The sequence below is a fragment of the Neurospora hispaniola genome (assembly GCF_033458365.1).
Source record: "Neurospora hispaniola strain FGSC 10403 chromosome Unknown B0T23scaffold_12, whole genome shotgun sequence".
Lineage (NCBI taxonomy): Eukaryota > Fungi > Ascomycota > Sordariomycetes > Sordariales > Sordariaceae > Neurospora > Neurospora hispaniola.
In genome coordinates, this window is record NW_026944417.1 from 196,364 (window position 1) to 209,636 (window position 13,273).

Sequence of the window (13,273 nt, forward strand, 5' to 3'; positions counted from 1 at the left end):
ATTAGGTGTAGTTGTCTTCGTCTCATATACCTGTATTGTCGGCTTTGGGCCTGTTTGGCAGCTGGGTTGACCTTGGGTTGGTAGGATAAAATGGTGATGTCTCGTAAGGACTGGGTCCAGCAGCGGGCACGTTGAAGGCCGGTAGAAGTACGAATACAGAGAGTGTTTTGACCTGCTGATGGATAGATAATGCGAAGATCGGACAAGCAATGGAAGGTATAAAGACGGGAGACACGGTCTACTTTGCGTTTAGATAATAAGCAAACGTTTGGTTTCTCTATGCTAGAGGTAGGACACTCAAGGATTTTGGACTGCCTGTCTCTTTTCTACCTCCACCGAGTAAGTTTTTAAGGCAGGTACCTCTATGCATGCAGGTGGATAGCTTCCTAATACCTCTGGGCCAAGCTTCCAATTCAGAGCCTGGTTCGAGTTTCCCTCTTCTGGGGCACACATCGTTTATACCTGGGTAACCATTCTTTCCTTCCTGCGATACTTCCTGCCGTTTAGAGTAGGTAAGCACACCCACCCCCAAACAACTATAGACAGCGCATGTATCTCTCAATGAAAGTATCCTCCTGCCCTTTCCGCCTTCAACTTGGCCATTAAACCATCATCGCCCTGTGCTCTCCTTAAACTGTCGAATGTAGAGGTAAGCATTTAGAGGTAGGTGGTGTCTTCTAGTCGACCGACTGAAGGTACATGTCTAAAGGGGCCCTGCCCTTTTGTACCTCTAGGCGTCGAAACACTGTCATCTCAAACGCCTCACCACTCCATCTCAGCGGGCCAACCGGTACCAACTTCTTCGGTCGATGGGGCCATAGTAGCAATAGGTTTCTTGTACGTTGCCATAGTGGACGAGATTTTGTCTTTTCTGGCCTCGTAGGCAGCCCACCACTGGTCAGTAGCACTACCAGAGGTATGTTCCTTGCCGCTGGATCTCTTTGCCGTCTTCTCCTCTGCTGAATGATTGCTAGAGGTACCTCCAGGCACCATACCTCCAACACCCGGCGCGGAAGGTGCTTGTGAGGTGAAGTCGTTAGAGGTATAGTGGGGAGTAGGCTTTGTCACACGTTTGGGCTGCTTGTTGACATAGTGATTGTAAGCAGGGAGTCGTCCCTGACCGTGTCTGGTGTGTGCGCTCTCGTAGAGAGCCCTGGGCCTGGAATTAAAGTTGTCTTGATAAATATGAGGACTCACCCATGACATGGCCATGGGAGTGAGCTCGATCTGTTGATAGAACCAGGAGTTCCATTCGGTCTTTCTCATGGAAAACACCTTCAAGAGGGACAACAACTGCGCTACGCAGTCGTTTGTAGCGTTGTGTAGGTTGAGACCATTTCCGAGAGCGTCGAGCGACTTGAATGCTTCTTCTCCGCCAGTTTGACCCTTCTGGAAGCGAATCTGAAAGATGGACCAGAGCTGCATGTCATAGATCGTGACATGGGTGCCAGCAGTAGTAAGGTCGATCCCGGCCTGCGCAAAGACTGACTCTTCCATGTTGGCGGCCCAGTAAAAAATGCAGATGCGCCGGTCTTTGCCGCTTTGGTTCTCGGACTTGGTGAGATTCTGGCTGGAGAGTACCTTGATGAAGTTCTTCACATCCTCCAGTGCCTGTTGGGTGGGCTTGATGATCGATTTCGCGAAGGCGCAATGGTAGGGGCGCGCATGATGTTGCTTCTTCGGGTCATTGGCAAACTTCTTGTGATAATATGCCGGGCAGGTCTCTTCGGTGACCCGATGAAACCGATGAACAATTGTGTGATGGGCGTGAATGCACGAGCCAAGGGCCTCCATGTCATCGGAGGTCGACGTCGAAACCTTCTCACGAGGGTCGTAGGTTGCAATGCCTACTTCTGACAACTTGTCGTAGCTTGTCGGAGCAGGTTGGCCGGCCTTCTTCATGAGGTGATCAACACCTTCGAGGTCAATGGTGACCAGGATGGAGTCCTCCAATTGTTTCCTGGTCGAAAGCAGGCTATCATGGTCCCAGACCACAGGAGGCGCAGTCGCCTTGTAGGTCATGATGACGGATACTGAGAATACTTTGAGGTATCTCTGTCTTGTGTATTAGTATCGCCCTGAATTCTACTGCTACCTGCGAGGCTATGCTTACCTCGACGTGGCAATGGCTCGCTGGGATATTGGTGTGTCGACGAGTGTCGAAATGATATATCACTCTCTTGATCGTTCGACTTTCTGTCTTGATTGTTCGATTTCCAGTCTTGACTGTTCTGTTTCCTGTCTTGACGTTTTGGGGTTCATGTCAGGACGTTCGAAATTTAGGAGGAATTGACCTGCAGAAGGAAGAAAAAGAAGTGTGAGTCGGAGGAAGAAGTGGGGGACTAAATAGGGCTGGGAAGAGATAAAACTCAGGTCATCACGAGGAGAAGTGAAGGGGAGTTTGGTGGTGAAGGGCTATGAACAGGTTGATCGAACCTGCAACTATTCCGCTGTTCACGGTTCTTATTGAGAGAACAACCCAAAGTGGGTTCGAGACCCAGGTCCTGTGATAGCTTCCACTTCACAGCACGGCCGGTGAATGGCTTTACTTCCATGGTCAAGGTTCAGGTTCTCGTCCAGCTTCTGTTGGCGGACCTTTACTGAAGGGAAGGCAAACCCTTCTCTCTGGGGACTCCCCACCCTTGGACTCGCCCATAAGGTTTGAGCATGCACAAAGGTTCAAAGGTGGACACTCGGGAGAATGATGTTCTTTGACTGGATATTGGGGACTTCAATCGAGGGATCTGGCGATGGCCATGTGAGACATCAATGTCCAAAAGGTTTATACGCCGATACTGGAAAACACGACAAACAAAACCAGGTCATGGAAAATTGAGGTGAAATAGATGGGGGCAATGTACGTCTAGAATTGAATTGTGAAATGGTAAAATGCCCTTTGATGCTATGGGAGCTCTTCATCATGCAGCCCTCCCACTGTTCCGTCTGAAACGGAGAAGTGTCTTCGCAAGAATCGCAGTCAATATTCAGGTAGGTAGATGTTCTGATGAGCTGCCTTTAAAAGGTGACGGCGGCGGCTGCTCTTCATCCACCTCTAGCCTCTTAGCGCAATTCTCCCTATAAATCGCCGGATCGACCCGGTGGGTCGCACCTGCCAGTTTCTTCGTGAATCAGCGACCACGCGTAGTCAATAAAGTGCGTCGCTTCGATGTGGTGTGCAAGCTGATCAACTGTGTGTTTGTTGTACGGCGCCAGTCGAGGGTCAAAGACCGAGACTCCCAGCACGGACGCTTGGCAGTACTTTGAGACCTCGTCGTGCTTAAAGTGGTCTACGGTCTCAAAGTCAAGAGACACAATTATTGCATCCTAGTGTTCGGTGCGGAGGGCCTGGAGAGCCTGGTATGAAGAAACTGGCTTGGGCGAGGTTGCCCAGCGAGGGCCGGCAGCATGATATTAAGGCATGTTGAATGATGATTTGTCGTTGGTACTGGGGGTGTTTGGAATGCTCTGGTGGCCCTCATTGAAAAAAGATGTTCATAAATACCTATATGTATATACGAAGGAAGATGGTAATTACCTGCAAAAAAAAGGTGTCCTCTGGAAGTTTTGGCGTCCAAGATTTGCTGAATCTTGCAAGCAACCTTCTAATGTGCCATGTTCAGATCCAGATGTATTCCCTGGGCTATCGAAGGAATTATACAATCCCGCTATAACTCCCTGGAGGTGTTCATTGCTTCCGAAGCCAATGATTTCTGTGTGCGGTTCGTACTCTATCATAGGTCGTCAGGTTAAGGTTCTGAAAGGAGAAGATGGGACTGAAGGCCGTGGTGGTTGAGTCGATGCGCTATAACGACCGCTATAAAATCCCAAAGTTCAGTGAACATCTGCAGGGCAAAAAAGTTTAGACCAATCAAAGGTTGTGTCTGCCCTCCCAGCCATCCGAATCGGGAAGGTGGCCCGTGTCCAGCAGCACTGTCAAAGAACCTGAACGACACGACGACAAGAGTGCTGGAGAAAAGGAGGAAAATCATTTCCATTTCCAAGAAAAAAAAAATTAAAGAAGAAAAAAAAAGGGGGAAAGAAGAATCAAGAAATTTGACGAACGAAAAGAAAAGAAAACAGAAGAGAAGCGCCCCTATGAGAAGTGAAAGCCCCAGCCAGGATAAAATCCCGCCAACGGTCACATGGGTCCCAGCTCCAAGACGAGATAGGCGGGCAAGCGAGAGTCTGAGCAGAATTTGATGCCGCTGACGGTGCTGATGTTGGAGGAGCAGCCCAGCGTGGCAATGAAGGGGATGATGTTAATGATAATGATACCGAAGGAGCTCGGACTTTCTCCCTGTTAGCCGCTGGGTTCACATATAAGGGAGGGAAAAACAAGCAGAAGAAGCGCCGAGAAGAATCACGACGTACCTACGAGTATATACCAACCCAAGTGGGAGAGTAATAAAGGTGCAGTCCAAAAAGATCCTCAAAAATCTCAGGTGCCTCAAGGTAGCAGGACATAAGTTCCATGAAGTGTGCACTGCGCAAAGGCAAAGTGTCCATGATATCCATCCTCAACAGGCAGGTCGTTGCACTGGCGGGATAAAGCCCAGCTTTATACCTCATGAGGGTCGCGATTTCTGACTTGAATCCTCCTCTGATTGCAGCTTCTCATGACACGGAATGCTTGATGTAGTCAAATAGCAGACATTTGCCGAGCAAGCTCCAACCCAACAGGGGCAAGCCGTCAAGGAAATAACCTAGGCCAGCAGTGTTCTTGGTTAACGGTTTGACCACAGGCTTTGTACCAGACTTTATGCAAATGCCTAAGCGCAAATTGATAGTAGAGGCACGTTGGGAAACAGTTGAAATGATTGCGATGTTGTATGGTGAACGCAATGATCTCGCTCCTCTACCTTGATAACTTCAATTCCTCTTCATGTTTCTTCTAGATAATCACCCTTTCCCACTTTGTCCCCATATTCCATGTTAATCATCAGCCGTCATACCACCTTCCTTCCATGCTGTCACTTCCACCCGTCGCCCTTGCCTCCCGTGAACCGTGCCTCCTTCCGCTCATTCCTCCTCCTATGCACACGGCGTAGCGGCAGATAGTAACAGTGGCTACATCCAAGCGCCCTTTCACTCAGGTAGAGGAACCTAACTGCGCTCTTCATCTTGGCTTGGCTCTGATTCCCGCGGCACTGCCCCAAACTCCAGCCTTGCTTGTGCGAGAGATCTTGCCGATGCTTGCTTCCCTTTGAATACCTCTAGGTAACTCGAATGATGCGTCCTGCAGACTCGCCCATTTGCGGTTTGAGACTTTATTGCTCGCTGCCTCTGATTCCATGCTGCGTGACGAATCTTTGCCTTGGTGATTGATGCAAACCGCAAAACCTTTTGCGTCCTCATGAGTCAGTCAGGTCGGCGGGCAACTTCCTTACCAGGGGTAGAGCGGACCTTGGCACAGCGCGTGACGGCGGATATTTACTCAGGGGCGGGCTTTGGTTTCAAATTCTCACTGATCGTCCTTTCCGTAGTGGCAGGCTTCCTGTTTGCCGATAGTGGGACAGCGGCGGGCGCGACCTTGGAATTCCGAGAAGTCTCGACAAGTTACTTTCTGGACTTGCCAGATCTGATGGGTATGTTGTCACGCTGATATGTTCCGTCGTCGGGTATTCCATTTATGTTGTCTACGGGGGAAGATATGGTACTTTATCGGATAGGTGTCTTTCTTCGTTACGGGGCTTAGGGTAGGCGACGACAATCCAGTCAATCCCTTCCTCTACCTCCATGGTAGATAGGTTACCCCTAGATGTAGGTAATGCGGCGGGACTCCTGGACGTATACCTGCTCAACTTGGTCGACAGTCCAGCATGGCAGTGCTCAACGGATATCAGCAAGTCCCAAGTAGACTACCACCCCGTGGTTGACATCCATTCCCATGATTCCCAGGAGGATGAAGTCCAGGTCGTCGAGGTCCAGGTCGTCGAGGACCAGCTTGTGATCGGTGACCATGGCGAAGCGGGATTAGTGACCTTCTCTGCCGGCTTTCGCAAAACATCCGCCCAGCTTCTCGACTCCATAGCGCTACCGACAGTGGTGACACTGGTGAAAGTAAAACCAGCCTCAATCTCTGCCATTGCGCTGTAGTGCACAATGGCGGGTTCAGGCTCTTGATCCTCGGGATCCTCAACTTCCACAGCTCTTCTCCCCGGTTGAAGTATCGGGCGAAGCTCCTGGTTCGCCTTCCACACTTCATCGCTGATCCAGGACAAGTCAACTGGATCCAGGTCGCCAGGGTAAAAGTCCGAGCGACCCCGCCAATTCTTCCACTCAGCCTTGGTCATTACCATAAATCGCAGGAAGGCCACGACTTGGGTGAATGTGTCGTTGGCAGCGTTATGTAAGACTGCCATACCCCTGGCTCCCGCTCCGAGGGCCCCGAGACTGTCGAAAGCCTTTCCTGCACCGGTCTTGGTCTTTTCAAACCTCGACCGGAAAGGCTTGAACTTTTGGAAGTCCCATTCGATGGCCCCGTAGTAGCCGACATTGAACTCCATGTCGTGGAACCAGTTGGCTTCCATTCGCGCGTCCCAGTACAACACGATCACCGTACGGAGCATGCATGCCTCTCTTTCCTCTGCGGTGAGGTCTTTTATGGATAGATCGCGAAGAAGGTGATCGAGGTCAGAAAGTGCCTGGTCATAGGTCCGAAACTGGGACTCCGCAACCATGCAGTGATATGGCATGGCTGTATGCGGTATTCCATGGCTTTTGTGGTGCGATGCGTCGCACGTTTCCTCGGTAAAGTTCCACCAGCGGTTGATGATCTTGTGTTGACTGACGATAGATTTCGAGATAGTGGACAATCTGTCGGTTGAATTCGTAGAATTGGAGCCGAGACGAATTTCCCGAAGGTCGATATAGGAGACACCAAGCTCTGAGATTTTTTCCCAATTTTCTAGTCCCTTAGCGTACTTTCCAATGCGGTGGTCGATGGCTACGACCACGCTGTCGGCGTACCAAGACTGGAATACAGCTAGGGCGCCGTAACTCCGAACCTCCGGGGGTGCTCGTGGCATAACAACCGTGGGTTGGTTGGCACAATTGAAACACATTTCTTTGAATGTGTACCTGAAGGTATCTAGGTAGGTGGGTAAAGCAGGGTAACTCGACCGCGTGATGCCGATGAAGTCTGTTGTTGAAGATTTGTGTCAGCTAACGGAAAGTAATCGTTTGTGGTTCATCCATGAAAGGATGGTTTACCTGAAATTTGGGTATGTGCCTGGGGAGAGCTTGTGTACGAGAACAAATGTATATAAGTTTTTGAATATCGAGGCAGGTCGGTGAAGCTTTGTGAGGTGTGGGGCATAAGGAGGAAAGAGGAATAGAAGAAGAAAACTGGGGAGGAGAGACCCTATATATAGGTAATCATGCAGGGTCAGAGGTTCGAATGTGTTGATGATATGTAGGCCGCATGCACTGCACGTGAATGGTGGTCAAGTCGCGCAGTGAAGGGAGGGCTTCAACAACAAACCTTGAGAACCCGGTGATCCTGTTGAAGGAGACAGATATGCAACAGGTTTTTCTGTTGATAGAAGATTTGAGGCGCGGGTGGTGAAGGGTTGACATCCATTTTGAAGGAAATAACGGGATATGACATGTCGAAGTCACGGACATACGCATGATCTGATGAGACCTGAATAGTGGAGGGAAGGTCAAAGATACGAGGGGGGTTCCTGCGAGTCTATGAAAGCCGAAACTTTGTGTACCCCCTGTTATAATGGAAAAAAGTTTGTCTACATCTACCACACCAACGCTCGTTGTCTCGTTGAACCCTTTGGCTCCCGTTATGATGTTAAACTCGTGCACAACCAGACAGAAAACAAAGCTGCAAAATCACTCTCGTATAGCTGCAAGTCTACGCTTGTAAAGTAGCAAAAGTCACATCTCCCACAATCGAGTAATACCGACTACCGGTATCGTTCAATCCGTATAGGTAACTTCAAATTTTCAAATTCTTCGTTCGGCCTAGTTAAGAAAGGAAGCAAAGCAAAACCGTTACCTAAGCAACTCATCCGCTAAAATCTCTGGCTTACAACTCCCAGACCACCTGTTTCTTCCTTCCTCGCTTCTTCCTCTTTGGCGCATTCTTTGATAGGCACTGGCCATTCTCCATCGCTGGACCGGCGACTCCATCGCTGCAATTTCGAGCACTTGCTAATTTTTGATGGGATTATAGGTCGTCTGAGCCGATTTTATCAATGGTCGCAGTGCTGCTACTTGCAGGTGCGTTGCTATCGGTGGTGTGGGTAGGTCGTGAGGGGGTATGGGAAGTCGAAGCTGAGGTCAAAGAAGGAGGCGTGGAGGCTGGTGTTGACTGGGTAGGAGATGTGGTAGCAGAAGAAGAAGAGGGTGATGAGGAAGATGGACGAAAGCAGAGTGGGACAGACCAGCAGGATTTGGGTGGTGGCTTGGCTTCCGGACTCCTCGGGACTTGGAGACCGCTGCCCTTTCCGGTTGTATAACTTTCCTCAGATTTGAACAGATTTTGCGCATTTGATTTGGCGCCCCACACGGTTTTTGGAGGTGCCTTGATCTCTTGGATCCGAGGAGGTAGCCCGGGAAAGACGGAAGTGTCGTTCATGGCGGGGGGTGGACTGGGCTTGCGATGGTGATGCCCGTTCCTGTTTGCGGCTTGACCGAGCAAAGCAGGGCGCATTGCTAACGAAGGACCAGAAAGACCGTTCTTGTTGGGGAACCGCTTGTACTCATGTTCCAAGGCGGTGTTGTGGTGGAGAATCTGGAGATCAACCCAGCTCAAATCCAAGGGTTTGAGATCCTCTTCAGCCTGGACCCAGTGGGAAAAGTCCTCCTTCGACATGTGGAAGAAGCGAATGAGCGTAGCCACCTGCGCCCATGCGTCGTTGGAAGCATTGTGTAGCGTAATTGAATGGTCTTCCGAACCGAGGATGCCAGTTGTCTGATAGAATTTTTCGGCTCCAGTCTTGTTGCCATGACCGAACCGGTTCAAGACGGGGAGCCACAACTGGAAATCCCAGTGCTCAATGTTGTTGCTTCCGGTGAAATTGTATGTATAACTGTTGAACAGTTGGGACTCAGCATTCGAGTCCCAGGACAGGATGACCACCTTGCGGCGGACGCCGTCGGCCGCTTCTTCCTCAGTAAGATTCTGACTTTGTAGAATCCCAAAGTAATCACTGAGTTGGCTCATAACCTTCTGGCTCGACTGGACGTCGCTTAGACAGAATGTTGCCGTGTATGGTGATGGTTTGTGTGCCCCGCGATGCCAAGCCTTCCGACGGTTTGGGCATGTCTTTGCGGTCACCCAAGCCCACTCGTCGATGATGGTATGCTGTACTTGGATGGCTTGTATTTGCCCGACCTCGGAATTCGATGTCCTATTTCTTGGGTCGAAGGCTGCCACGCCCATCTCCGACAGTTTTTCCATCGGACGGTCATTGGGTTGGTGGTCGATATTCTCAATATCAATGGATACGAAAATAGTGTCGATATAGGTCTTTCTGAAGTCGACCAATTCTGCGAAGCTGTGGACAGCCGGGGGTGGTGGGCAAGTAGACTTCATTGTCACTATCTCTGCTGAGTGGTGATTGCGAGATGTTGGGTTGGATGTGTAGGTGAGTGGGAATTTGATGATGTGTGATATCCAGGCAAGGGAGGCAAAATGACGGATCCCAATGTAGGAATTTATATCAAGGAAACAAGGAAAAGAAAAGTATATACAGCCATTCACCAAGGCTCTTGACAGTCCAGGGCAAAGGTTTTAGCAACCTTGGACACCTTCATACCATCATTTACTCGTAGTACGGGAACACCGGCTGGAACCTGAGTTCACACCGGACCACTGAACAAATGAGAGAAAACGGCGAGATCTACAAGTTTCAAACAGGAACGGATAACTTCAGGTCCCTCGCCGCAACAAACGGTTCGTTACCGAGACCTGTAGCTGCCACCATTGAGCAATCTCGTAAACACAAGGTTCAGGCTGTTAAGTGGAATAGTCTTGGAGATGTATCGAAGCCTCAAAGATACTCGACTCCTCCGGGCAGCAGCGGTGGGGAAGGTTTTCGAGCACGCACCGGTAAACCTGCCCTCGTCCATTCACCATCACTTCAATTCTCTTCAAGGTTCAACCACTCGGTCTTCATCTCCATAAAGGTTTGAAATCTCAAGGAACAGGCCCAGGCCATTTCTGTTCGTAATAAGGCAATGCCTCTCCTCGTCCACTTGGCCAGTATATGCTGTTGCTTTCAACCCGGGGGTAAACGATGGGGTGAGAAAGCAAGAAATGCATCAGGCCCGGCGCTGGACTTATTCTCGAGCACTTGACCCATTCTCTCGTTTGCTGGCGTTAACGACACCATTGTGAATGTGAAAATGGCTAGTTTGAACCAACAGAAATTGGAATAAGAACGAATTCGATGTCAGCAAGCGCTGAACTACAGCGTCAGGAACATGCCGTGAAATATATATACTGCTCCGAGTCTCGCACAGAATCTGCATAGGAAAGGGGAGGATCCGCAATTGCCTCCGGAAAGGGAATCGAGTAAACAAGGCCATTGTGTTCCGGATCCAATCTTGGAGCGACCCTAAGCCCTTCGTTAGCATGTAGTTCTTGGATAACATCAAGGGAAAAACCTCATGATTGAAGCGGCAAGACAGATTCCAGCAAAGAACCGACGGAGGGGCAGCCATTGGAACTTGTACATGCCCCTCCAACAGACCGTTCGAACGGCCTCGATCGGGAGCCTGCCCTGCACTGTCTTCCACTGCGCGCAGTCCATCTGTGCGAGAGCTCAACAACAACGACAAGTATTCCACCAACATCAATCTTCCCGTTCCCGTTGACTCTTTCTCGCCTTCACAAACATCCCGCTCCCCCTATCCTAGAAGTCAGACTAGCTTGCCTCGTCAACAATGGTTGCGTTCGCTCCTCCTAACCGCAAAGTTCCAGTTCACTTCCACGAAACCGACCACGTTCCATGACCGATATCCGCCGATTTGCGCTTCCCGACCCAGCTACTCGTCGAAACCTCGACAGCCCTGGGCGATTTCTTCGTCGACTGACCCGCGGCATCATTCAAGCCCCATCGGTGTTACCTAAATGTTCCCCAAGCCGAGAGCGACTATGCCCCAAAGGCAATCCCATCTATTGTCCCATCTCAGATCTGCGCAATACTACCTACAGAGGCACATAAGCCCAAAGACATGACAAGCTTTAAGGCCCCGCGCACACCGTTGAGTGACGATTGGTCTCTCCTCGCGGTACCAGGGATCCCAAACTTCCCCGAAAAACATCCACGAACCGACGAACCGACAAAGTGAACTGTGACGTGCCCGGGCGGGAAGCAGATAAGATAGAGATTGGGCCGGTAGGTACAGCGAAACTCATAATCGAGGTAATCTTCGCTGATTATCATGAACAAAGCTGGAAGATGGCTAGGCGCTCGCTGTTCTGGAGATGTCCAAACTGAACAACATTACATGGGTTCGCGCGCCTGAAGTAGCCCAACACCCATCCTCCGTCGCTCACATGCCGATATTTACCCAACACTGCCAACCTCAATTGAACGCCTTCCAACCCGGCAAAGACACAAGATTCAGAAGAAACATCCCAGACACGACCCAACATCCCAGTTCGGATCCAGCCTCTCATTGAACTCGGCAACCTCCGGATCAACCCAATCCAGCTTGACCATATACTCCTCTGGAAACCACGTAAAGTCCTTCATATACCGACTCCAAACCGCCTCCTCGCTATAAAGCAGGTACAAAAACGCCGCCAGTATCGCAAACACATCGTTCCCCGCATTGTGCCCACACGCCAGGACCCCAAGGGGCTCCAACAGATTGTACGCCGAATCGCTCGTCTCCGCGTTCCGCCTGGCTTGCTGGAGGTTATGCCACTTTTGCAGATCCCACAACTCAATGGTCATCTTTTTCGGGTCGGGGTACGCAGGAAGCTGGATCCCCCACTGCGTCATGATTTTGATCTCCAACCTGGCGTCCCAGAAGAGGAGAATAACGGGCCTGCGCTGGCCTTGCGCGACCTCGTCGGCGGTCAGACAGCGCGTGGGGAGACGGTTGAGGATATCCTGCAGCTTGTCGCGGATGGCGTGAGCGGGTCGGATGCGGGAGCGGGCGAAGACGCCGTCGTAAGGGTGGGCGACGTGCTCGACTATCTTTCCGCCTTTGCCGGGCCAAGTCGTGTGCATGAAGGCGTCGCATGTCAAGGGGGTGACTTTGCGCCAGCGGGAGGTGATGTAATGACGGACGTGAATCTTCTGGAGTCTTTCCTCGATGGTGTGCGTAGCGGAGGCGGCGACATCGCGGGGGTCGTAGACGGCGATGCCGAGCTCGGACATCCTTTGGGATTCTGATAGGACTTTTTGGTGTCTTGGGTGATCGATCATTTCAAAGTCGAGGGCGATCAGGATTGTGTCTCTGAGATCGTGGGCGATTTCGGCAAGTTGGTCGTGGTGCCAGACTATAGGTGGTCTGCGTACTGGGCATCTGGGAGTACTAGGACTGGGACTTTCGGGCACATTTGGCTCTTGATTAGCGGTTGTTAGCTGGTATGTGCGATGGCGTTTTGTGAAAGGCTGACCGGCCTACTCTGGCTTTCCTTGCCTTCGCTAGGTGGGAGGGGAGGGAAGTAAAGCTGCTTTTTCATGGCAAGAAATAATTTGTAATTGTGCTGATAGAGATACTGATTAACGCTAATTGTGGGGATATCGGTCTCTTCGGTGGAAGCTTTGAAGAGCGACCGAGTCAGTCAGGGTAATGAAAAGAAGTCTGTCCCTGGCTTGGAGAAGAGGAGGTTTTTCAGCAGAAAATCAACATTTGAACTACTCCAGACCATGTGAGTCGGCAGGTGCCAGTGGAACACCCAAGAAGTCGTGATCGGGAATCCAAGCACATGTTACTCTTTGTACCTTCTTCGTCGGTGCAAACTATTCCCGTTCACTGACGTTAAGCCATCCTGCCCTTTTCTACCTGCCATGGCTCCTTGCTCACGAACATATACAAAATGGTGTTGGGAAAGATGTAAAGAAGCAATGAAGAGCATGATGGCTAATCCTAACTCTCATGTTGCCTTTAGTCTGCTCACCCTCAAAGTGATACGGGCCATGGGTGATCAGCCCAAAGGCCATTTGTACTCTGCCTTGAGAAAGTGGTTGCGTTTCTTGACTCACTGTCCAAGATAGAGAGCAATAACAAGAGAAGCATGAAAGTTCAGAGAACCAGTCATGCTAGGAGTCAGAAATCAGGCTGATTGCTTGGC

At 50.5% G+C, this 13,273-nt stretch overlaps 3 protein-coding genes across 3 annotated transcripts; all 3 read right to left on the reverse strand.

The window, feature by feature from the left end:
- Positions 1-762: 762 nt before the first annotated feature.
- Positions 763-2,022, reverse strand: B0T23DRAFT_433247 (uncharacterized protein; the record flags this gene model as incomplete). Its single annotated transcript, XM_062840427.1, has 1 exon — positions 763-2,022. The coding sequence occupies one exon, from the start codon at positions 2,020-2,022 to the stop codon at positions 763-765; it is 1,260 nt and encodes a 419-aa protein (XP_062687972.1).
- Positions 2,023-5,858: 3,836 nt separating this feature from the next.
- On the reverse strand, positions 5,859-9,553 carry B0T23DRAFT_408710 (uncharacterized protein; the record flags this gene model as incomplete). Its single annotated transcript, XM_062839324.1, has 3 exons — positions 5,859-6,419; positions 8,057-8,166; positions 8,230-9,553. 3 exons carry the CDS (start codon positions 9,551-9,553, stop codon positions 5,859-5,861), a joined length of 1,995 nt encoding a protein of 664 aa, XP_062687973.1.
- A 2,035-nt stretch (positions 9,554-11,588) lies between these two features.
- B0T23DRAFT_408711 (uncharacterized protein) lies at positions 11,589-13,142 on the reverse strand (the record flags this gene model as incomplete). The annotated part of the gene is made up of 3 exons (XM_062839325.1): positions 11,589-12,541; positions 12,604-12,729; positions 13,100-13,142. 3 exons carry the CDS (start codon positions 13,140-13,142, stop codon positions 11,589-11,591), a joined length of 1,122 nt encoding a protein of 373 aa, XP_062687974.1.
- Between the last annotated feature and the right edge of the window lie 131 nt (positions 13,143-13,273).